Source organism: Peromyscus leucopus, chromosome 6, assembly GCF_004664715.2.
Source record: "Peromyscus leucopus breed LL Stock chromosome 6, UCI_PerLeu_2.1, whole genome shotgun sequence".
Lineage (NCBI taxonomy): Eukaryota > Metazoa > Chordata > Mammalia > Rodentia > Cricetidae > Peromyscus > Peromyscus leucopus.
In genome coordinates, this window is record NC_051068.1 from 67,559,313 (window position 1) to 67,581,480 (window position 22,168).

Genomic DNA, 22,168 nt, shown 5'->3' on the forward strand with positions numbered 1-22,168 from the left:
CAGCAATTGGGCCATGACCAGCTGTTTCGATGATGTTCCCAAGATCCATGTAGCGGAGGGGGACTCGCTCCTCAGATGTCACACCCCAGCTTTCCCTGGGTGATTTAAGTGGAATTATTTCTGAACCCAGGGGAACCTGGGAAGAACCCTCTCCCTCTGATGTTCCATTTTTAATGCTAGGACACATCCTTCTTTTTGAATGTTCCATACAAAGGAGAGGGTTGATGTTGGCTTGGCTTAAGAGGAGAAGGAGCATGCATCCTCCCTCCAGGACAGTTTCTTTTAAGCTATTTTTGCTTTTGGCAGCCTGGCTAAATTGATTACAGCTATAGACCAGGCTGTCCAATTGCCTGTATCCTCTGAAAATTGGGCACAGAGTCTCCAGCAAGCCACGGATGCCAAGAAAACACAGCTATCCCCAAACAAACTGGGAAAATGAGTCAGAAAAAAGTTCACAGACTGGGTGCTGTGCTGGGACTGGGTGGCCGAGTGGACAGCGTCACTTGGCTGTGGTAATGGGACCCTTGTGGAGAGCTAGGAGAAAACACTGTCACTTTGCCCAGCAGCATCTCACACAGGACAGCCGCCTTCATCAGTGACGGGGAGAAGGGCACGTGCTGTAGGAAATGCACCTGTCCCAACTCTGCTGTCGATTGTAGTCTCTGAGAAATAGTCTCATTTCTCACACATGTTATAAAACCTATTAAGCCAAAAGCATTGCTAGTGGATTCCTTCATCCCCAACATCTCAAACTGCTAGCCTTGGCTCTCTGCTTTACTTTGTGGCAGAGGAGACTCCCCACTAGCATTCCTAAGTCCGACACCTCTTTCTGTAGGTGGTGGTCAGGGTGGTATCCATGTTCAGGAGAGGGCAGTGGTCCGTGAGGAAAATCCAGGGATGGTTTCCACTGGCCATCAGAGAACCAGGCAAAGGGATTCTGTCTTTCTCCCTCAGGATTCCCAGGCCACCAGGCCACACAGAGAAGAGTGTTTCTAAACAGAGACAGCCAAGTACATAGCTAAAGGACAAGGCAGGAAAAGTCGTCCCGCTCTTCTGTGGCTCAGCTCAGGCCGGCCACTTTGCTCCTCCTCTGCCCTGCTCTCCTGTGGGGGTCGGAAGGTGGAGGTGGGGTAGGTGGGAGCACCCTGAGCAGACTAGGAACTTTATTCTACAGAGGCTGAGGGTGCTCTTCTGGATCCCTTAAATCCTGGCTGCAGGCGGGAGCATAGTCACCTTTAAAGTCCCTGCATGTTGGTGAATGCGTGAGGCTCCTTCTGAAAGTCGGTTCCTGGGGCTGAGTCACAGCCTCGAGCCTCAAGGAGAAAGACCCACACATGGGGCAGGCGCTATAGTCAGTGCCTATCAGAGTCCCCTTTGGGAGGCCATACGCATTCTTGGGGAGAATGCATCGCCTCACCATCTGGCAAGTCTCAGGACTTCCTCAACTGCTAGGTGTGGCCGGCATACTGCCTTGGCCACACAGGAGTTTCTTTCTCCCTGCTGGGCTGGAGCTGGTGTGAGCTCAGGACAGCATCAGACAGACAGACAGGCTTCTATGTGCTGGACCCTCTGTCACCTGCTGCACCGCACAGGAGCCTGACTGCCCATGGGTTTAATTCCCCAGAGACTCATCCTAGCCATACAGTGCTGAGAATCGGCCAGCTCTATGAAGAATCATCCCCACATGTCAGGGTCACAAGACAAGAAGCATTGCAGACCCCTTCTTGGGTGGGGATATCAGGGCACAAGCAGCTTTTGACAGGCTTTATGGCATGTGTTGACCAGTCAGAGACCTGGAGTCTTATACCATTCCCCTGAAATGCCCACACTGAGCATGGGCACACCGAGTCTCGTGGTTTGCCCCCTAACTGCGTGTTTTCTCTCCTGGGGCCCTTCGATGTTCCCCGGCAGGGTGCAGGCTGCACCGCCCTCGTGGTAGCTGTGGTGGCCCGGAAGCTCGAACTCACCAAAGCAGAGAAGCATGTTCACAACTTCATGATGGACACTCAGCTCACCAAACGGGTAAGATGCCCCTGTGCCCGTGCCTTCGTGTGGGTTCACAGCTGAAGAGGGAGCTGGTCAGAAAGAGATCAGACAGTGTTCCTGAGCGGAAGAGATTAACAGTGTTCCTCTAAGTGCAGTTAGGGGAGCCCCAGCTCAGGCGTTCGGCTCCTGCTCGATGAGGAAATCCCGTCAAACCAGGTGAGTTCACCATTAAGTCACCGCATGCTTCAAGCAACCAAGTAATTTTCCTGATAATGAGATCAATTGCACACAGTGATAGCAGCCACCTCCCGGCCTGATGGGGTCAAATCAATCACCCAGTATGATGATGCTAGGTTTTGGTCTCTGCTCAAATATGTTCATGATTCTCATGAAGAAGGGCAGTAGAAAGTCTTAAAATTATACTGGAGATGCATCTAAATCCAATCCCTTTTAAAAAGCCATTTAAAGAGATTGTTCAGTGGAGCCCACGTTCCCAAATATTGTTGCTCATCAAAATGTCATCATCCAGTTGGGCTCTGGGGCTCTCTGGGTAATGGCTCTCACTTGCACCCTTATGAACGTGGCTTAGGAAGAAGAAAAGCTGAAAATACAGCAATGGGGTGATTAGCTGCTGCTCAGACACCCCCACTGGGCTGTCAGAGAAAAGAAAGCCCATTTAAGCCAGGCACAGTGATCCCAGAACACAAGAGCGGAGGCAGGAGGACCGTTGCAGGTTTGAAGCCAGCCTGGGCCACCTGGTAAACCCTGCTTTAAAACAAAATAAAAAACCAAGCAAAAATTAATAAGGCTCCTCTGGAACAGAAAAAGACTAAGGGCTTCCAGGACAACAACAGGCCCAACAAACTAGGCAGGAGCTGTTTCTTTAACGACAGCTTTCATGCAATCTTGAAGCAAATGGCAGCCTGAAGGGCAGTCAGGTGCGTGACCTCGTGAAAGACTTTTCTTCTCAAGATGAATAACCAGGACCCCATGCCCTACGCAGGCCTTGGGCCCCAGGGAAGCACTTCAAGGGGGTGTGAATCCACCACCAACCGTCTTAGTTGAGGATTTGAATGCTAGAGAAATTCTTCTGTGATTAACGTTTCAAAGGCATAAAAATGTGTTAGAAATAAAGACAGGCAGGAAGACAGAACAGAAGGAGACCCGAGAAGGAGCGGGTGGGCCCTCGGGGGGGAACCAGTGCAGAGTGTGTGGTTGCCAGGGTCTCTCAGCTTCTCAGCAGAATTATTTACAGCGTTTGATTGTTGGGTCTTTGATGGGGGGCAGGGGTTCTTTAAAGAGCTGCTGCAGATAGGAACCCGTACCAGCAAATCTTCCCATATTGTTGGCATGCAGACCATAAGGAACATCATGGCCCTGAGCCACCAGCCAGACAAAAGAAAACCCGGAGCTGCGACATGACAGTATGACACTGTCACCCTGTAGCGCTCACATCAAATGCTGTGAGGACCCTCATCCTCAGCCCCCTCTCCAAGTGTGCCGCAGACATGCCAGCACCGAGGGGAAGGCTAGGGGTATGAACTGCCCGAATGCAAGTGTCACCCTGAGTCAACTCAGTTCTCTGCTTGGGAGCCCCACAAGAGGAGAGGGCTTTTGCCTCCCAGCTCTTCCCAGAGGTTGTTTGCCAAGAACAGAAACATTAGCATTCTCTTGTTTACTCTGGTGGCTTTGTAAAGCCGAGACTGTGCTTTGTATTTTCATGCTATTCCTTTGTCCTTTCCATTTTTCACCCAGTAAATCAGACACCAGGGGAAAATAAAGCCAAGGAAAGCCCGCTTTCTCACGGGCCAGGAAAATAAGCACATTTTTTTCCCCTGCTCTCTAATTGTAGAAGGAGATGAGGTTGTGGTTGCTAATTTCAATCTTTCAAAAATAATTCACTAAAATCCTCTTCAAGTCCACTTACTTTGGAAGGAATAGGGCTGAAAATCAAATCCATGGATATTTATTGCTCGTCTATGAGTGCAAGGTGCCTTCTTAATTGAATAACATCTCACTTTTCTCAGAACACTTAAATCCGCTGAAATGTCCCTTTAATATCTTATATCTCTTCCCAGAGAAATAAACACAAAATGGATGATTCTTACAGAGGGAGGCTTTTGAAGCTGGCAGTACTGAGACTTTACAGAGGTCTTTCTGCATGACCTTGACTGAACCGCAGCTGGTCCTGACCTCTGACCACTAGGGAAGCCCTAGAGGGTCCTGACCTGTCCTTTGCCCTTTCCGAATGGCCGTGTGTCCAGATACAGTGACTCATGGGCCAATGAGATGCAAAGACCAATTCCGATACTCCAGTGAATTCCCAGAGAAAGATCCAGTGCAGGAGCCGCCCGGGGCCTGTTGCCATTCAGTAGTGGACAACTAGTGGGCTTACCCGATAAAAGCAACCCCTTGCAAGTGTATGCAATATTAATCCCTCAAACATCAAAGCAGAAAGAAAACATGAATCATAGCCTGTGAATCAGAAAAATGTGAGTCATTCTGCTGTTAATTTATCTAGCCTGTCTAACTTCAGCCCAGCCTCTCTGGGTAGCACCAGGCTGTTGGTATTTGGTTACAAGTCAATGGTGGGACCCCGACTAACAGAGATGAGAAACATCACGTTGAGAGACTGCCAGCCAGCCTGGCTCCAGAGCTTGATTGGAGGTGTCCATTAGAACTAGAACTGGTTCTGGTAGCATGAAGGATGGACTCACTTCTGGCTTTCCCAAACCCAAACATGTCTCCTTCCACCTGAATAACTTGTCAACCTCGGTGGCAGCATCACTTCTGTATTTAGTGGGATTGGATCTTCCCACACTGACTTTTCAGTCACTGCTGCTGTTAATCTATAATTATGACGTATTGCCAACCCCTGGGCTCCTCAATAATATCTAAGGAAGTGACACATAGCAACACCGAGCATGGATGGGAGATGGCCAAGTGCCCCACTGACTCCCCACTCGGACCTGTGATAGGCTCTCTAGTCAACTTGACAAGTGTGTGACTTGAGGTGACCTCCTTCTCCTTGCAGAGGGTTACCTCCCCAACCCATAGTCTCATCGAACTACATTGCCCATGAAATCAGTGAGTAAAGCCAAACCCAGCAGCCCTGAACTACTTCCGGCTCCTGACTCTTCAGGGCTGCTAACAAACATCACTGTCTCTCCAGTGTCCAGGCCCAAACAGTGCCAGTTCTGACCAGTCTGCTTGCAGCCCACAGGCCCCCCACCCACGGGTCTTGGCTGTTCACACACGATGACCCCTCTAACGCTCCTCTTGCCCATTCGTAAGACACGCTCTTCCTGGTTTTCCCTGCTGTAAGTTCTGATTATCCTGCATCCACTCGCCAGTCTCCTCCAAAGCGCAGTCATTCTGTGCTCAGCTTCCCCTTGGATCCCTTTAGACCTCATTTCACTCTGCACGTATCACTACCACCCTCAAAAACCTTGGGCAGACCTGGAACCTGCTGAACAGTCCTAAATAAAACTTGAACTCCGAGAAAACCTCAAAGGCTGGGAGAAAAATGTTTCCAGCAGGCTTATTTAAAGACTTACTCTTAGCAGGGGTGTTTTATAGGGACACAGAATGGCAGTTGCTGTTCTGCAGACATGGAAGACTGGCTAAGGAACTCTAGATGGATGGCCCACAGCTGGTCTGGCTCAGGAGCAGGTCCCCAGAACAAGCCTTTCTCTGCAGAGTTCATTAGGTAATCAATCATGCCATTACCAGGAATGCTAATTCTCCCAGAAGAGGATTGCAAATGGCATTCCCACAAAGGCTGTGACCCAGAGAGACTGGGCATGGTGTTTCTTTACGGACAATAGCAGAGAAGCAGTGTACTGGAACAGGAGAGACTCTGGGGATGAGCTGGTCCAAACCAGTTGTGAACACTCAGGTCCAGAGAGGGACAAGGGGGTGATGCCCAGCATGCACAGCTAGTCATGCCTGTCTAGGATCTAGTTAGTCTGCTGGAATCAGCAGCCCTCCACTCACCACCCAACGTGGTCAGTTCCTTGAGCTTTGCATGGTGGCTAGGGTCCCAGACCTGTTAGGGAGAAGAGCCAGTTTAACTCCATGTTAGCTGAGTGTCATCTCAATATCACTGTGAATGATCTGCCATTTATCATGAGTCGCTTCAGGTAGAGCTCAAACTCCAACACCGAACCACAGAATACATCTTCTCTCTCCATTCCAAATTCCTACCAAAAATGGGGGCAGAGCCCTTTCCAGGTGAGGCAGGGAGTATGGAACACGATGGAGGAGAAGACAGGAGGCAGGAGGCAGGGTGATGAGAGAGAGGAAAGTCTCAGGAAGTCAGCCAGAGGTCAGTGGAGGAAGATGAGGAGAGAGGGGGGCTGGCAGGTTGAAGGGAGCAGCCTCCTCCTCCAGTTCTGGTTATAATGGACACCTCCAATCAAGCTCTGGAGCCGGGCTGGCTCGCAGTCTCTCAACGTGATGTCGCTCATCTCTGTTAGTCCGAGTCCACCCATTGACTCACTGAGATAGTGAAGTCATAGTTGCCAGGCTGACCTGGACTCTCCCTTTGCCCTCTCTAACCAAGAGCGACACTGTTCCCTGGCTAGGGGTCCTGGCAGCATGGCTGGGACCCACCAGTGGGTGAATTACTCAGTTGGCTTCCTGTGGCCACTGAGGGCATGGGTACCCAAGGAAGGAGCTCTTTCCATCCCCCCTTGCACCCCTAACCACTCTCCCTGCAACTCACAGCCCTCCTGTGATGCCTTGTAGCAGTTACCCTGGCAAAGAGGTGGCCAGAGCAGCCAGTAACATGGGGTGCTGTGGCCAAGAGTGCAGAGACATGTGTCCTCTTGTAGGTTTCCTTTTCTTGGGGGCTGGGGCCGTGAGAAGAAGCTGACACATATTGAAAAAGTAATATCACTAAAGTGATCATAGACCTATGAGATGGCTTGGTGGAAAAAGGCGCTTGCCACCAGGCACGTTGACCTAAGTTCGATCCCTGGAATCCCACGGTAGAAGGAAAGAGCTGACTCCCAAAAGTTATCCTCTGATCTCTCTACATGTACACAGTGGTGTGTAGGCGGAGTTTTCCTGTTCTTCAACCACTCTCAAATAAACACACTGAGGCTTATATTAATTACAAATGCTCGGTCAGTAGCTCGGGCTTATTGCTAACTAGTTCTTACATTTTAAGTTAACCCATATTTCTTATTTACGCTCTGCCACGTGGCAGTACCTTTACTAGCATGGCATGTTCATCTGCTCCCTTGGCGTCTGGCTGGCGACTCCAGACTCCACTCTTCTTCCTCCCAGCATTCTCAATTTGGCTTTCCCGCCTAACTTTTCCTGTCTATCCTGTTGAGCTATTGTTGAGCTATCAGCTTCTTTATTAAATCAATCACACAGTGATTCACACAGAATACAGAAGGATTACTCCACAGCAGTGGTGCATACATACACACACACACACACACACACACACACACACACACACACACACCGCAATAAACATAAATGTAGTGGAAGATACAAGAGAACTGAGTGACTGTGCATCGGAACCCACCATGGCCAGGCTTTATGCTAAATGTTCTATGTGTGTTCTCCTCTAATCAACACGGGAGTCCATCTTGCAGATGAGTACCACTTGCAAGACTCTAGCTCTGAGTCACGCTTTAGTTTTCTTTAAAGCACATAGTATCTGATACTGTATTTTTACCTGCATACCCACCCACTACCAGACGGCAGTGTGCATCTGTAATCCCAAGAAGCTGCAGTAGAAGGATTTTAAGTCTGAAGTCAGTCTGGGCTAATAGTGAGTTCAAGGTTGGTCTAGGCTACATCATCAGACCCAGTTGTTTAAGAGAATGGTATTGATTTGTTGATCTTTATGCTCTCACTTTCTAGAACAGTGTCTGGCTCATTATAGGAACACATTAATATTCATTAATTGTCCTTTAAATGGGTGGAGAAAATAAATCTCAGAGAGTTCAGCAACAGATTTAAGGTGTAGTTAACAACCCACCCACTTACCGAATTTATGGAGGTTAATATGTGAAATAATGTAGATGTTAGTGTTCTCTGAAGCCTGGCACAGTGCTTGGTAAGAGTTAACTCAGTTATCTGGAAGATCTTTGGTGGACCTGTTTCTTCCCCAGGCCCACTAATGTGAAGAGTCCTGCCTAGTCAGGTATTGTGGGATATTCCTTTCATCCCAGCACTAAGAAAGCAGAGGCAGGTGGATCTCTGTAGGCCAGGTTGGTCTACATAGCAAGTTCCAAGCTTTCCGGGGTTGTTTAGTGAGACCCTGTCTCAAAACAAACCAAGTTCTTCCTGTAGTCTATAGACCCCAATCAGAATGAAGACAGTAATGTGGGAGACAGAGAGCTTCTCTTAGATAGAGACTGGGTGAGCACAGTCAGCCTGCATGCTACGGGTCTGGGAGCTGGAGAACTGGCCTTTCTCACACAAAAGATCTTTACCTAGCCCTCTTCAATGACATCAACTCAGCCTATCAGAGCCAACCTTGAAGAGTCCTCGACAGCTCACTGCTTCCCTCTCAAGCCCTGACCCTCCCAACCCGGCATCCTGGGAGCATCTTTTAGGTTTGGTACCCTTGTTCATCAGGAGAGCTCAGGAGGGTACCTAAGTCTTCGTCAGGGAAAGGTGTCTCCACTCTGGAGGCTGAGCAGGCCCCAAGACGGGGCTGTCTTCTCAATCATGCTCAGAGCCGGGCGCCAGGTGAAATGGAGGGGGGCTGACTCAGGAGAACCAAGTGCGGTCGGTTAAAGCCTTCTCTTGCAGATATTGATCTACTCAGCTTTGTGCCAGGCTGTTTGCTAGCAATTAATTCCAGTCAGAGCAAGGGCTTGCGTTTAACGTTACTTTCCCGAATGCTCAGGGCTCCCTCTCAAACCCATAAAGATGATGTGATGCTTTTCTGCCATTTGGCCAAACTGTGACTTCAGGATCTTTCATTTAGGCTAGAGTTTAAGGCAAGAGTTGAAGTCTGTGTTCTGTCATGTTGCTGAATGGGGGCCAGAATGACTTTGAAAAGCAAGACAAAAACCAAACTAACATCCTTCCCAATTCCTTGATCCTGGGAAAGAGGAAATGGTTCTGTTTGAATTCAGATGAAGTCCAGACCTGCCTCCCTTCAGACCATACGAGAATCGTATGCACCTCTTGGACCCGACTCTTGATTAGTCTTGGCCGTTAGCTCTGTGTGAGTCTGGCCCTTTACTCCATCTCCGAAGCTGTTTCCTTCTATTTTAAGTGGGGAGCCTGAGTTGTATAATAACAACGAATATCTGTCTGACACTTCAAGATTTGCATAGTGCTCAAATCCACATGGACTGTTTGCCATTGGTAAGCTGACGGTGTGTGTGTGTGTGTGTGTGTGTGTGTGTGTGTGTTAGCCCACAATGTCTTCCCCTCATCTTATAATTATAGATAATAATAAGCATTTGCTCCTAAACTGTGCAGGGCCTACAGGCCTTCCCATTTCAAATGTTTGTTGGCAGGACACCGAGACTGTTGTCAAAGGCGCGTCCATTTTGTTATTCTGCGGCTCTGTGAGCATTCCTAAGAAGGGACTGTGTAACTAGGGGCCGGCCCATCCTTGTAGAGGCTCGGGCAGGCTTTTGCCCTCCTACTTACCTTGAAGGCTTTCCTTGGAGGCTGAGCACCCATGGAAACTGGGAAGATCCTCCAGCAAATTGCCCGTCCCTTTAAAGGACACGGCAGCGTCTTCTCTGCCGGAAGAAAGTCCTTCCTGCCCACCACCTCCTTAGCCAACCAGAGCCACGGCCCAGAGCCCATCATCTGCTTGCCCCTCCTTGCTAGCCAGACACCCGCCATCTCCAGCCTCAACTCACCACCTGCTCACTGTCAAACAGGACAGTGCCAGAGGTGGCCCAGGAAGCGTTTAAAACCATTTTCCCAGTAGATTTTTTTTTTCAACTGAACAACAACCAAAAAAGCAATATTTATGTCACTTAGACATTCCTGAGAAGACTTAGATGTTCTTTTAAAAACATTATGTCAGTGCCAATGAAGAATCTAACCCATCCTTAGTAATAGATTTTTGAAACACACACACACACATTATCAGCCTGCTAAGCAATGTTTCCCAGGCCTTCCCACACGTCTCAGCATGTTAGCTGTGCCCATCTGCTGGTGTGTCGGTCTGAAGAAGCTGGTCTGTAATCTCTGGTTTTATTAAAATCCTATCTGGGGAGTCCTCTGATCTTTTCTGCTCTGGTCTCCTCACTTCCGGGCCCTGGGCCTGTGGTCCTGTGCCAGTGTGGGTGGCTGACAGAAACGGAGACGGTTAATAAGAACTGGGTTCCGCTTGCACTTAATGGGCTGTCTTCTCTTGTTCTTACCACTAAGTGCTGAAGATGTCTGTGTTTGGATTGAAACCTTGTCCCCTGCCATCTGGATGCCACTGATATGTCTCAGCTCAGTCGTGAGCTGGAGGATATCAGCGGTTTCCATGTCAACAGATGACAGAGTTGTATGTGGAACTGTGTGACTGTGGTGCCCTGGGAAGCCAGTCTCAGGGAAACAGCTCTGCTCCCACACCTAAGTACCTTCCCTGACTCTCAGACGTCCCTGGGATGATTTCAGTTTTGTGCCAATTACATTTACATGGGTAATTGCAGGACATAAAATTTGGCCGTTTAGGAAAGGAACAATGGCCTTGTTGGTACCTAGCGTTGTGGTTTAGAGGAAAGACATTTCCTCAAAGACACCTTTTAAAATCTCTGCTTGGTAGGGAGCCTGTGACTCTCAAGTGAAGTGTGGCAACCTGAATGTGAGGGCATCCATGGCATGTATTTATTGATCCAAACTGTACTCCAGACTTCAAGGCCTTGCTAAGCAGCCTGTCTAAATATAACATCAGCAACAGCGGCCAAGAGGCGGCAATGAAGCCATTAAGAAGGAGGAGAAATATCTCTCAACTCCAAACTCCAGTCTACTGCGTCCGATACAAGATTAATAAGATATGTGTTTTAATCCTCTGTTCTCAGTTTCATGATCTTGATTAAGAAAATAGATCTTGGCTGGGCAGTGGTGGCGCACGCCTTTAATCCCAGCACTCAGGAGGCAGAGCCAGGTGGATCTCTGTGAGTTCGAGGCCAGCCTGGTCTACAGAGTGAGATCCAGGAAAGGTGCAAAGCTACACAGAGAAACCCTGTCTCGAAAAGCCAAAAAAAAAAAAAAAAAAAAAAAAAAAAAAGAAAGAAAATAGATCTTTGAGGAAGTGTCTTCTCAGGAGGTAGATGGTAGCAGGCAAACACCGTGTGAACCAGGACTTCACCTGACAGCGCTTCTTTCCTTTCCCTTAGATCAAGAATGCCGCCGCCAATGTCCTCCGGGAGACGTGGTTAATCTATAAACACACAAAGCTGCTAAAGAAGATTGACCACGCCAAAGTCAGGAAACACCAGAGGAAGTTCCTCCAAGCTATCCACCAGTGAGTACCAGAGCAGTGTGCGGTGTAGCCAAACTGAATTCGGGAGACCCCAGCTTGGCTGCAAATTCTCAAACCAGGGAGGCATGGAAGAAATCCACTCTGTTCTGCTCAAAAAGTACCCAGTCCAGGCTCTCCTTTCACTCACTGCTCCCGGGAGGCAGTAGGCAGGCTGCTGTGGAAGGTAAAGCTTGGAGCAAGAACCTAAAGGCTCTCATGCTACCCAGACATACAGACATACATATGCATAGACACACATGGACACACACATATTCACAGACACATATATGCACAGTAACACATGGACGGACACACATGCACACACATGCATAGACACAGACACATTATAGATACATATACACATAGACATATACACATATGCACAGAAAAACACATAAATACAGACCCACGTGCCTTCACATATGTGTGTGTTCAGACACCACACACACACACACACACACACACATACACACACACACTGCAACTCACTGGTTCCTTTTGTAATAGAGGAATACATTTTGTAAAGTATAGAGAGCTGGGTATGGTGGTTCATGATTGTAATCCCCAAATTCAAGAGGCTGAGGCAGGAGGATCACCATGAGTTGAAAGCCACCCCGGACTACAAATTCAGTTTGAGACCAGTCTGGGCTACCAATTGAACCCTGCCTCCCTCCTCCCCCCCAAATAAATTCATAAGTAAATAAGTGAACAGGGCAGAAAAGGGGAGCCTGGACAGTCAGGAAGCAGACATTGGAGGTGGTGACCCAGACGAAGGCAGTGGGAGCAGCAAGAAAGTGAAAGCAAGCTGGGCAATCGAGGCAGGAGTTTGCTTCCTCGGGGCCCTGACAGCTCTAATTGCGTCCACTCCTGCCGGTGTTCAAGGTCCCAGGGCTAAGTTACGAGCTCAGGTGCAGCTGAGGGCTAACGTTGAGTGCGGACTTGAACTGCCTGTTCCAACTCTTCCCCCACAGACTGAGGGGTGTCAAGATGGAGCAAAGGAAGCTGAGTGACCAGGCCAACACCCTGGTGGACCTTTCCAAGGTGAGTGGCATCCAGGACAGCCCTGGCCGCATCCACAGCACAGTGCAGGCCCGGGAAGGCAAAGACAGCTCTCTCTGATTGACAAGCGTCTAGGTTCATGTTTTGTACATGTGTGATCTACCAGTGTGCCCTGTCTTTTCATAGTTGGCGTTGGTTTCTTAAGTTAAATAGCTCAGATTTGTCTTCGCTCATAACTAATTTGTTAACCCAGTTCTTACTGGTGTGTTGTTTATTAGCTGTGCATCAAGGAGCTTCTAAAGATGACTGAAGTCACACAGGAAGCATCTTAGTGAGGCCCAAATGGGACAAGGGTTCTGCAGATGGCCTGGGTTATGTGTACTTCAGTTGGTTCTTTTTAATTTGTCGTTATAATAGGAATTCATATTCCTGTGTCTTCTGATCCTTACAGCCCAGATTTTCCTGACCTCAAATTGATGGTGGCAGTGGTTGTGTGTGTGTGTGTGTGTGTGTGTGTGTGTCACAACAGGCAGACAGCTGACAGTGGACATGGAGGTCCTGAGAGCCTAAGGTCTTAAGGTCCAATATGACATTGCCAGGCAGTGTTTCTCGCCTTTACTGCCATACGAGACTACCACCCTAACGAGACTCCCTTCTTGAAAATCAACACTGTAGGCAGAGCTGAGTGTGGGCAATCTGACCAGGAGGGCTCCCTCCGTCCCTCGCCCCCCACTGCCTTCTGAGAGAAATTAGAGAGCAAGTGCACAGCCCAGGGCCAGGCTGGGAGAACACTCCAGCAGATGTCCATTGTAATGGAAGCTCATTCCCTGGGAAAGCAAAGGAAACTCCCTCAGGCCAATTAGGCACCCTTTGAAAAGAGCCTGCGAGCAGAAATTACTGGTTGCTGGGCCATGTGCAGGCGCCTCATTCAATAGAGGGACCAAGGCAGAGAAAGGACCTCCTGTGCCTGTGAGGACTTCAGTCACAGCCGGGACACGCCCACAGACCCATATGCCAGTGGAAGGGGTATTCAGGTGGAGTGTGGGGTTTCCCAGAGCCCAGTGTGGGAGGAGGTGAATGGACCCCCGGATCCTTGGGCATGTTGGCTAATACTCTAGAGTTCCAGTTACCAAAACTCACTAGAAGTACGTTGTAAATGGAGCCATTTCTTCCAAGGAGATAAAGGCTTCTCAGGAGACCATGTCACACCACCTCCTCTCTCCTGCCCCCAGGGCTTGTTCAAAGAGCCACCTCTTCCTCTCCTCTCCCCACAACCTGGCTCACCTTGGGCTTAATTGACTTTCTTTTGTTCTTAAATTCTAAATGCTCAAGAGAGGTGATTTGATTGGCCAGTTTGAGTCACATGTCTGCGTTTAGACCAATCAGCTGAGTCTGGGAAGAAGAAAACAGTTAGGACCCATTCTGTGAGCCTTGGGTGCAGCTCGGTGAGATGCCCCAAGATATTTCTTTGAGTGCTAGCAATGTTTGACGTCCCTCCCCTCAGCAACAGGACACAGCTCCCGGGAATATCAAGTAAACCAAGCTTTGAGCTCATCTTGGGCACTGCTGCCCAAGTCTCTCAGAGATGGACTGTCTCATGGATGGGGTGAAAGAGATGGCTTGGAGACGAGGGCACTTGTGTGCGAGCATGAGAATCTGGCTTTGAATGCCCAACACCCACACTGAGAGCCAGGCAGAGCTGCGCATGCCAGTAACTTCAGCACTGGTGGGCAGAGAAAGTGAAGTTTTGATGGCCAGCGCTAACTTAACCAAGACAGCAGTTTCTGGCTCAGTGAGAAGCCCGGTTTCCAGGGAATAAGGCAGAGAACAATAGAGAAAGATACTCTACATCCTCCTCTGCCTTCTGCATGCTCGAACCCATGTACTGGCACCCACAGAGTCACATGCATGCCACACACACACACACACACACACACACACACACACACACAGTGTTAGAAAGCCATTCTCCTGCATTGCATTGGGAAATTGAGCCATCTATCACTGGGGAGTGAAGTACATGGGGACGTGCAAAGCCATTGTAAGGGCCATGCATAAGACCCGAGGAGGAGGAGGACTCTGATACTCATCCATCTAGTCTTTGTCTTTTCCTCCCACGGGACCAGCCTAGATTCTAGCAGCAACTGTGTGTGTTTTATGTTGGTCTCCGTTCACCCAGCATCCTGTCATCAAGCACCGGCAAGGGAAGGAAAGCATCTTGAAGCCCTGCTCCCTCCTTTTCCCCGTGGGCCTCACCTCCCTCCTCCCCACCTCTGCGCTGTGCTCCTCCCTACATAAAGAACGTGGCCTCCCAATGGCATTTTCTGTATCAAACAGGCCCCACGTCCGGTGTCAGAGCTGGGGGGGCTTGGACCCCTTGCCAGAGTCCTTCGGTTTCTCCACGGAGATATAAAAAGGACTCCCGCCCACCATCTAAGACTTGGGTGGACAGACAAGCTAGGAACTGCTGCTTTGTGCGCTGTGGAGGTCTCAAGAGTGACAGTGTTGATTATGAACACAGATAAGGAAACCCACGGAGCAAGAGGACCCATCACCCAGGCACACACCGCAGGCCATCAGGGGGCCCCTGTGGCCCAGCCTGGGATGCGTGGTCCGTCCATTCTGGGGGGACCACGTCCGGGAGGAGGCACTTAACCACTCAGGTCACCCTTTCCCTGGGAGGGCAGAGCGGACTCGAGGGGAGCTGTCTTCATATCGACTCCTCTGGTATTCCTGTTGCAAGAGGTGGCGGCGCTCCTGCAGTTCACCATTGTCTTTTCTGTTCTGCTGCTGCCTGTGTGTTCTGCCTTTGTCCTGTTTCTCCCTCACCCTGCTTCCTGCTTCCTGCTTCCTGCTTCCTGTTTCCTGCTCCTCTGGCCTCTGGGGTCACCATGGCTTCCACATTCTCCTAAAGCAGTGGTTTCTCAGCCTTCCTAATGTTGCAACCGCTTAATACAGTTCTTCATCTTGTGGTGACCCCCCAACGTAAAATTACGTCATTTATACTTCATAACTGTAGTTTTACTACTGTTATGAATCATAATGTAAATATCTGGGATCACAACCCACAGGTTGAAAAATGCTGTCCTAGAGAAATGACAGGCGAAATGAGATTAGGGTGTCACTGGCAGATCCCGCAGAGACACAGTTCCACAGCCCTGCCCCTCCCCTCCCCCACTGCCACCAGGACCCTTCTTCTGGCTCCGGGAGTGAGAGACTCCTTAATCTTACTCCCAAGGGAGTCTAGGATTCTGCAAGCGGCCCAGGGGCCACAGGGTGTCTGCGCAGGGAGTTCTGGTAGCAGGTGGGACTCACGAACGCTGTGTGACAGGGTTGGGGCAGGACGCCATCAGGAGAACCCTCAAGGCAGCATTTGCCAGGAAGCGTGGGAGGCATGACCATTCCAAGGAGTCAAGTGTAATCTAATCAACCAAGACCTCAGCCAGGTGCGACAACCCTTAAAAGAAGCACCCTGTTCCAGGTCTTTGTACCTCTTCTTAGGCCAAGGAGCAGAAGGGTGTCTCCTCAGCAGGGCAGCCCCTTCTGGTCCAGGATCATGCCTGAGGCATTAATCCCATTTTATGTTCTGGCTGCTGGATAGAAAAGGGGTTGGAGTGGGGGATGCAGTCTTGTAACTGTGTAGTCATTAACTTCAATTTTATAAGGAGGCCAGGCTAAGAGAGGTTAAGGGACCTGCCAGTGAGCTGAAGGCTTGCGCCTTCAACCTTGACTTGTTAATTGTGAGGCTGTGGCATTGGCCACCCCCACCTCAGTGCCTTCTCCTGAATCAGTAGATGAGATGCCAGTCCTCTGGATGAACCTGAGAGCCATTTAGAGCTTTAGTCCATTTAAGAAAAAAAAAAAAAAAAAAAAAGGAATGTTTCTTTTCTTCGGTGCATATTTACTATTTAAAATTGATAATTGAGTTGGGCATGGTGGCCCCCGCCTTTGTTCCCAGTACTCAGGAAGCTGAAAAAGGCAGATCTCTGTGAGTTCCAGGCCATCCGGGTTACATAGTGAGACCCTACATCAAAAGAGCAAAACAAAACAAATGATAAAATTGATCATCGATACCCACTTCTTTCAGAATAAGAAAAACAGAGTGCCCGCCTTGGCCTTTCCATCACCTGGAAGGTCCTGGAGTTCTCCTTTGGTGACATGGGATACAGCTGGGCGGAGGTGGCTCCTGATGCAAGGTGGAGGGCATCTCGTCTCCCCATGGCAGATTCCCCTGTGGTGATGGTCTCCTTCCTGTCTTCCACTCTGTCACCCCCCAGATGCAGAACGTCATGTATGACTTAATCACAGAGCTCAATGACCGGAGCGAAGACCTAGAGAAGCAGATTGGCAGCCTGGAATCCAAGCTAGAGCACCTCACAGCCAGCTTCAATTCCCTGCCCCTGCTCATCGCAGACACCCTGCGCCAGCAGCAGCAGCAGCTGCTCACTGCCTTCGTGGAGGCCCGTGGCATCAGTGTGGCAGTGGGAACTAGCCACGCACCTCCCTCTGACAGCCCGATCGGGATCAGCTCCACCTCCTTCCCAACCCCATACACAAGTTCAAGCAGTTGCTAAATAAAACTCCCCACTCCAGAAGCATTACCCATAGGTCTTAAGATGCAAATCAACTCTCTCCTGGTCGCTTTGCTATCAAGGAAGTTTCAGACCAGGGACCGGAAAGAAGAGAGATGGAGCTGATGAGCTAACTCAATGTTCTTTCAGCGTGCTTTGCTCGATATGCCTTGAAACCAGAAATCTAATCTCTGTTTAGGTGCCTCTACTTGGGAGCTGGAAGAGGAGGTGACAGGAAGTGGTGCCTCTGTCGGGGGGCCCCTGCGGCAGAGCTGGCGGAGAACAGAAATCCTTGCTCAATCTCAGGTTTTCACAGGGAGGTGGGAAGGGGCAGCAACTCTGAAGCAGCTGAGGGTGAAAGCCAGCCAAAGTGGGATGCACTGGCCAAGGGTGGTCACAGGTTTGGGAAGTGGACTCCCGGCTGCCTCGGGACCTCAGCACACCTCTCTCCCATCCTTTTGTCCAGGGAAGGCCCTGGGTGGTAAAAGTAGAAAGAGAGCTAGCTGCCCAGAACTTTCCAAAATGGACATACTCAAATTAGATTGGGTGTGTGTGTGTGTGTGTGTGTGTGTGTGTGTGTGTGTGTGTGTGTGTGTGTGTGACACAGACAAATAAAAAGCCAGATTTTCCATCCAATAACAATATCGAACACATACACACACAGCTGTTCTAGCCAGGTCCTTTTTTGTTTGAGTTGAGCCTAAATGAAAGGGACCTGGTGCCTTGCTGTGCACACAGTGAGTGAGCTCCAAATCTGTACTGAGACAAAGTGTGAGGTGTGTTCTCCTGAGGAAGTTAGCAAGTACTGGCCACATTCTGCATCACTGAAGATGCAGGTCCCTCCTTCACCATGTCCTGGGCACACACCCTGCCTGATCCAAGCAGATGCCAACCCCTAATTGTCGGCATTCTGGAGGGATAGGCAGCCATCTAAAAATAACAGCTTTTGAAGAGTCTTCTTCCAGCCAAGTAAGCTGCGCGCTGATGGGCCCTGCGTTCTCAGGTGTCTGTGTGTGAGAGATGAGGGGACAAGTGTGCCCAAGGCCACTGTCGTGGAAAGAGCTATTGTCTGGCCTTTGCCGAGGCATCTTCACCCAGCAGCAGGTTCTGCCCTAGATGTAGGCGTGTGAAAGGGTCAGTGCGTCCCTGCTGAGTTGGGGGAAGGATGGAGAGCGGTCCCTGTGGTCCTTCTACCTTACCTGACGTCACCTCAAAATGAAACACTGTGAGAACACAGGGAGCCCCAGGAAACGTGTGTAAAACGAGAGGGGTACATTTGTTAGAAGCCTGTTCCTATTGCACCATGTACATCTTGGGGCAAAAACTACTCCTCTGAATCTCAAAGTCCGAGAGACTCCGGAGACATCTAGGTCCAGGACAGGGACAGGCGCTTGATTTTTGTTTTTTTCTTTCATTGCTCTATGATCTGACCATACACAGCAGCTGTGACGTGAAAACCGTCATCTCTTTTATCACTTTCCCCACTTCAGAGGTTCCCTGAGTTCTGCTTGTAAGAGCTCATGTATGGAATATTTTATCTGTCTTTGGTAGAAGGAAGGGTATTATCTGTGTTTGGTTGCCGTCTTGAAAGTAGCCCTGTGACCGGCTATCCCGGCCACCCTGGAGGCGCTGCCTTGCTGTTCGGGTTTTTCTTGTGCAATGCTGGACCTGGTCCTCTCAGGACAGGGGTTTGCTGGATGGTGAGGCAGACCACCGTGGCGTGGAGACCACTCTTCGGTCTTGTGCTGAGTCTCTTGTTTGTCCTGCTGTCTTGCTGCTGCTCTCTTGTGTTTTATCCTGCAGTGCTGGAGACCAGCCCTGCGGCCTCTTGCGTGCGAGACGAGCGCTGTTGTCTTAATGGCCTGTCTTCTTGATGGTCTATCTGGAGCACTCCCCTGAGCATTTGCATTAGCACACCAGAGAGGCCACATGTGTCGTTAGCGTTTAATTCTCTTTACTTGTTCTTTTAATTATTAATTATCTGAAAGATTATTTTTATCCCAAGAATGGTATTCCTGTTTTCAGCTTAACCAAACCTACAGGAAATGTATACAAACAGTTGAAATAGCCATGTGGCTTCTTTGTAGCATTGGTTGCATTTCACAAACTGAAGGCTCCTGGGGGCCCACTTCCTGGTCATTTGGCCTATAGACCTCAACTGTTTCTTCCTGCTCTCTCCTCGCATCCTGCTGTGATCCTGTGCTGTGTGGTGGTAGGCATGGCACAGCTTGGGATTTAGCCTCCATTTCACACAAATGCCCTGCAAGATCCCTCTGCCTCTCCTGCCTCATCTCCATCCTGGTCTGGAAGTAGTCTAAAAATCTGTCTTTTTGTTGATGTTCTTGCTAAGTAAACCCCGGAGACTAAGCTAGCAATGCTCGGCAAGAGAATGGCTGGAGTTGTTCCCAGGAGGGTACCCCTAGCATTGGAGAGATGTGTGGACATTTGTAGGGTAGCCTGGGCCATTGGTAGTGCAATAACTGTGTGTGGCTTTGTCTCTAGCAAAAGAATATACCTCGTAAAAAGGGACAGGATCTGAAGGTTGGTTCTGCGATGGCAAATAAACTGTGCTTCTCTGTCCTAGTATTTCAGCTTGATGTGGGAAGTAATACTTCTCTTGCAAATACAATCAATCCTTGGTGACCTAGGTGTTGGGGATCTTGGTTATAGCTCACACCGATATATTCCTGCATCTTTTGGCTGATCCCACATCACCTGAGCATCTCGGTCGGTGGGGGAAGGAGGCTAACGCACCCTATGGCTGTGTGGTTGTGGTAGTGGGACAGGTTTGATTCTCAAGAGTGGGCAGTGTATTAAAACCATGAATTACTGTAATGTCACTCTAGCCTTGAACTGGTCGAACTCCACCGACTCCTAGAAGGCTGACCAGTGGCAGACACCCTCCTACCATCTTTCCAGGAATGCAGTAGCAGACAGAAGCACTCCAATATTTCCCCCAAGTATCTGGACACTTGAATTAAAAACTAGAGCCACCCTCCCATTGCTTAAGCCATATTATAGCTTCATGTACTGTGAAGTCAGGGATGTACTGTGATACTCCAAGACCACTGAGCTCAGTGGGATTTCAGGACATAGCATCAGTGGGTAATTTACACCCGACTAGAAACCCATTCCTCCTCAGATTGAAGTCCAAATAAAAATCCGCACCTTTGGCTCAAAGGCCACGTATGTGGTCATCATCAATAAATTGTCACAAAGTATCTGCGAGCCGTTCTGATCACCTTCCTAATGTATAACTCCATGACACCGTGTCTCTAGATATGATCCAAAAGAATGAGAGGGGTACAGCCATGAGTCACCAGTGACTGTGACCCCAGCAGGGTCCAGGGCTATATGAACAACAAACAACCTTGTAAATTAGAAGATGTAGAAATTGTACATGAAACTTAGTTCTCAAGTGCTGAGCAAGTTATTGAAGGCTGAGAAATAATGATTTTAATATATTTAGAGAGTTCCCTCTTCACTGGCGGTCATTTCCTTGCAAAGAAGTCATGGAAAGAAGAAAACTAGTGCTACCAAGTCAGGGTAGATAAAAACCTGAGACCGGAGTCGCACATCTGGCCAGTGTTTGTGTGAATTTAAAGGTGAAGATAAACTAATATTAGGTTCAAGGTATTCAGTAGAGGACAAAATGAAACCACCATTGTCAGCAATGGCAGCCTCGACCGGCTAACCCACATTAGCTGTTCCATTTGAATGTAGTGATAGTTACCAAAAAATAATCAGTGGGTTTAGATTGTAAACCCAGCCGATAGAGAGTAAACCCAACAAGGAGAAATACGGGGTTTGTGTATAGTTCTGGAAGCCCTCCTCCTCCAGTGTGACAAACAGTGTACCCAAACTGAGAGTCAGTATTTCATCTCAAAACAGACAGTGTGGCTCCTGCTAGAGAAGCCCAGCTGAGACACGGTGACGCCACTGTGCTACCGTAACCAGCCCGGTACTGCTTCCTAAGCTACTGCTTTTAAGTGCTCAGATAGGTCCCCACTTCATACAGCCACTCTGCTTCCCCCCAAAGCTTCTAGACGCAGATTAAAAATCCACTAGTGGTCATGTTGCTGTCCCTGTTGACTTCATGGTCTTTGGATTCTGCCCCTTAGACAGCTACCTGGAGGCTGCCTGCACCCTGTAGACAGTTGGACAGTATCCCTTCCTTCTGCACTACTGCCAAAGCAAACATCTGGGGAATGGGATTACAGCTGGCCCTAAGAAGGTGGAGAGCGGAGGGGCAGCAATAGTGTCCGCCTGTGGGTAGGGGAGCTTTCGCCAGGCTGCATGAACAGTCACTGACAGCTGATTCCTGCCGGACGAGGAGTAGGTAGATTTTCATTGACGCGGGCCACAGCTTATGAACAAGTGCCCTCCCTGTGCAGCGGTTGATAAGACAATACAGAGCGGGAGGTGACTGCGATCTTTCTGTCTTACGCCATTCCTGGAAATGCTCCAACGTGAACTGGAGTTCCCTCTGAACAACATTGTCACATCCTCAACAGACCACCTCCAAACCAGGTGCCACGTGCCCTGCGACTGTTGTTTACACACCGAGAAACGTATTCTGGAAGCTGTAACCTCGGGCCTGGGCCTGGGCCGACAAGGGACAAGGTGACCAATCCAGCTGGTGGAGGAAAAGCACAAAGTTCAATACCAACCTCTAGTTAAGATCCCAAAGAGATGCTGACATTTCTGAAAAAAAAATTTAAATAAATAAATAATAAGATAAAAAAGAAATAGGAACAGTGGCAAATAAAAACAAAACAACAACAAAAAAAGAAATTTGATAGAACAGCCGACCGACATCCAGCTTCCTGGAGGGAGGATGGGGCTAAACGACATTCTCGAACCGTGTCAGTTTTCGGATCCAGACCAGAGCTGATCCGCCTTCATCACACCTGGTGTTAAATGGCACAATAATGCCATGGATTTAGTCCCAGACTCTCCGTTCTGTGCTGGCCACACGAGAGCAACAGATGTGAGGAATAGGATGCTGATGGAGGAACCATTTTCACAGCAAACTCAGAAATGGGAAGTGTTTATATTCCGAACCGGACGGGCTTCAGTATGAATTTGCATCTTGCCTCTGTACTGCTTGCTATTTTTTAATGATAGGAGAAAGCATAACAGTTTATTTTAAATATGA

At 49.1% G+C, this 22,168-nt stretch overlaps 1 protein-coding gene across 2 annotated transcripts in view; it reads left to right on the forward strand.

The window, feature by feature from the left end:
• Positions 1-19,995, forward strand: part of Kcnn3 (potassium calcium-activated channel subfamily N member 3) — a 148,671-nt gene extending 128,676 nt beyond the window's left edge. For both annotated transcript variants that reach the window (XM_028890892.2, XM_037206803.1), the window contains 4 exons: positions 1,912-2,022; positions 11,316-11,443; positions 12,412-12,481; positions 16,717-19,995. In XM_028890892.2, coding sequence (XP_028746725.1) covers positions 1,912-2,022; positions 11,316-11,443; positions 12,412-12,481; positions 16,717-17,013 — 606 coding nt within the window. In that variant the 3' untranslated portion in view covers positions 17,014-19,995. The remainder of the gene's footprint in view (positions 1-1,911; positions 2,023-11,315; positions 11,444-12,411; positions 12,482-16,716) is intronic.
• The last annotated feature ends 2,173 nt before the right edge of the window (positions 19,996-22,168 follow it).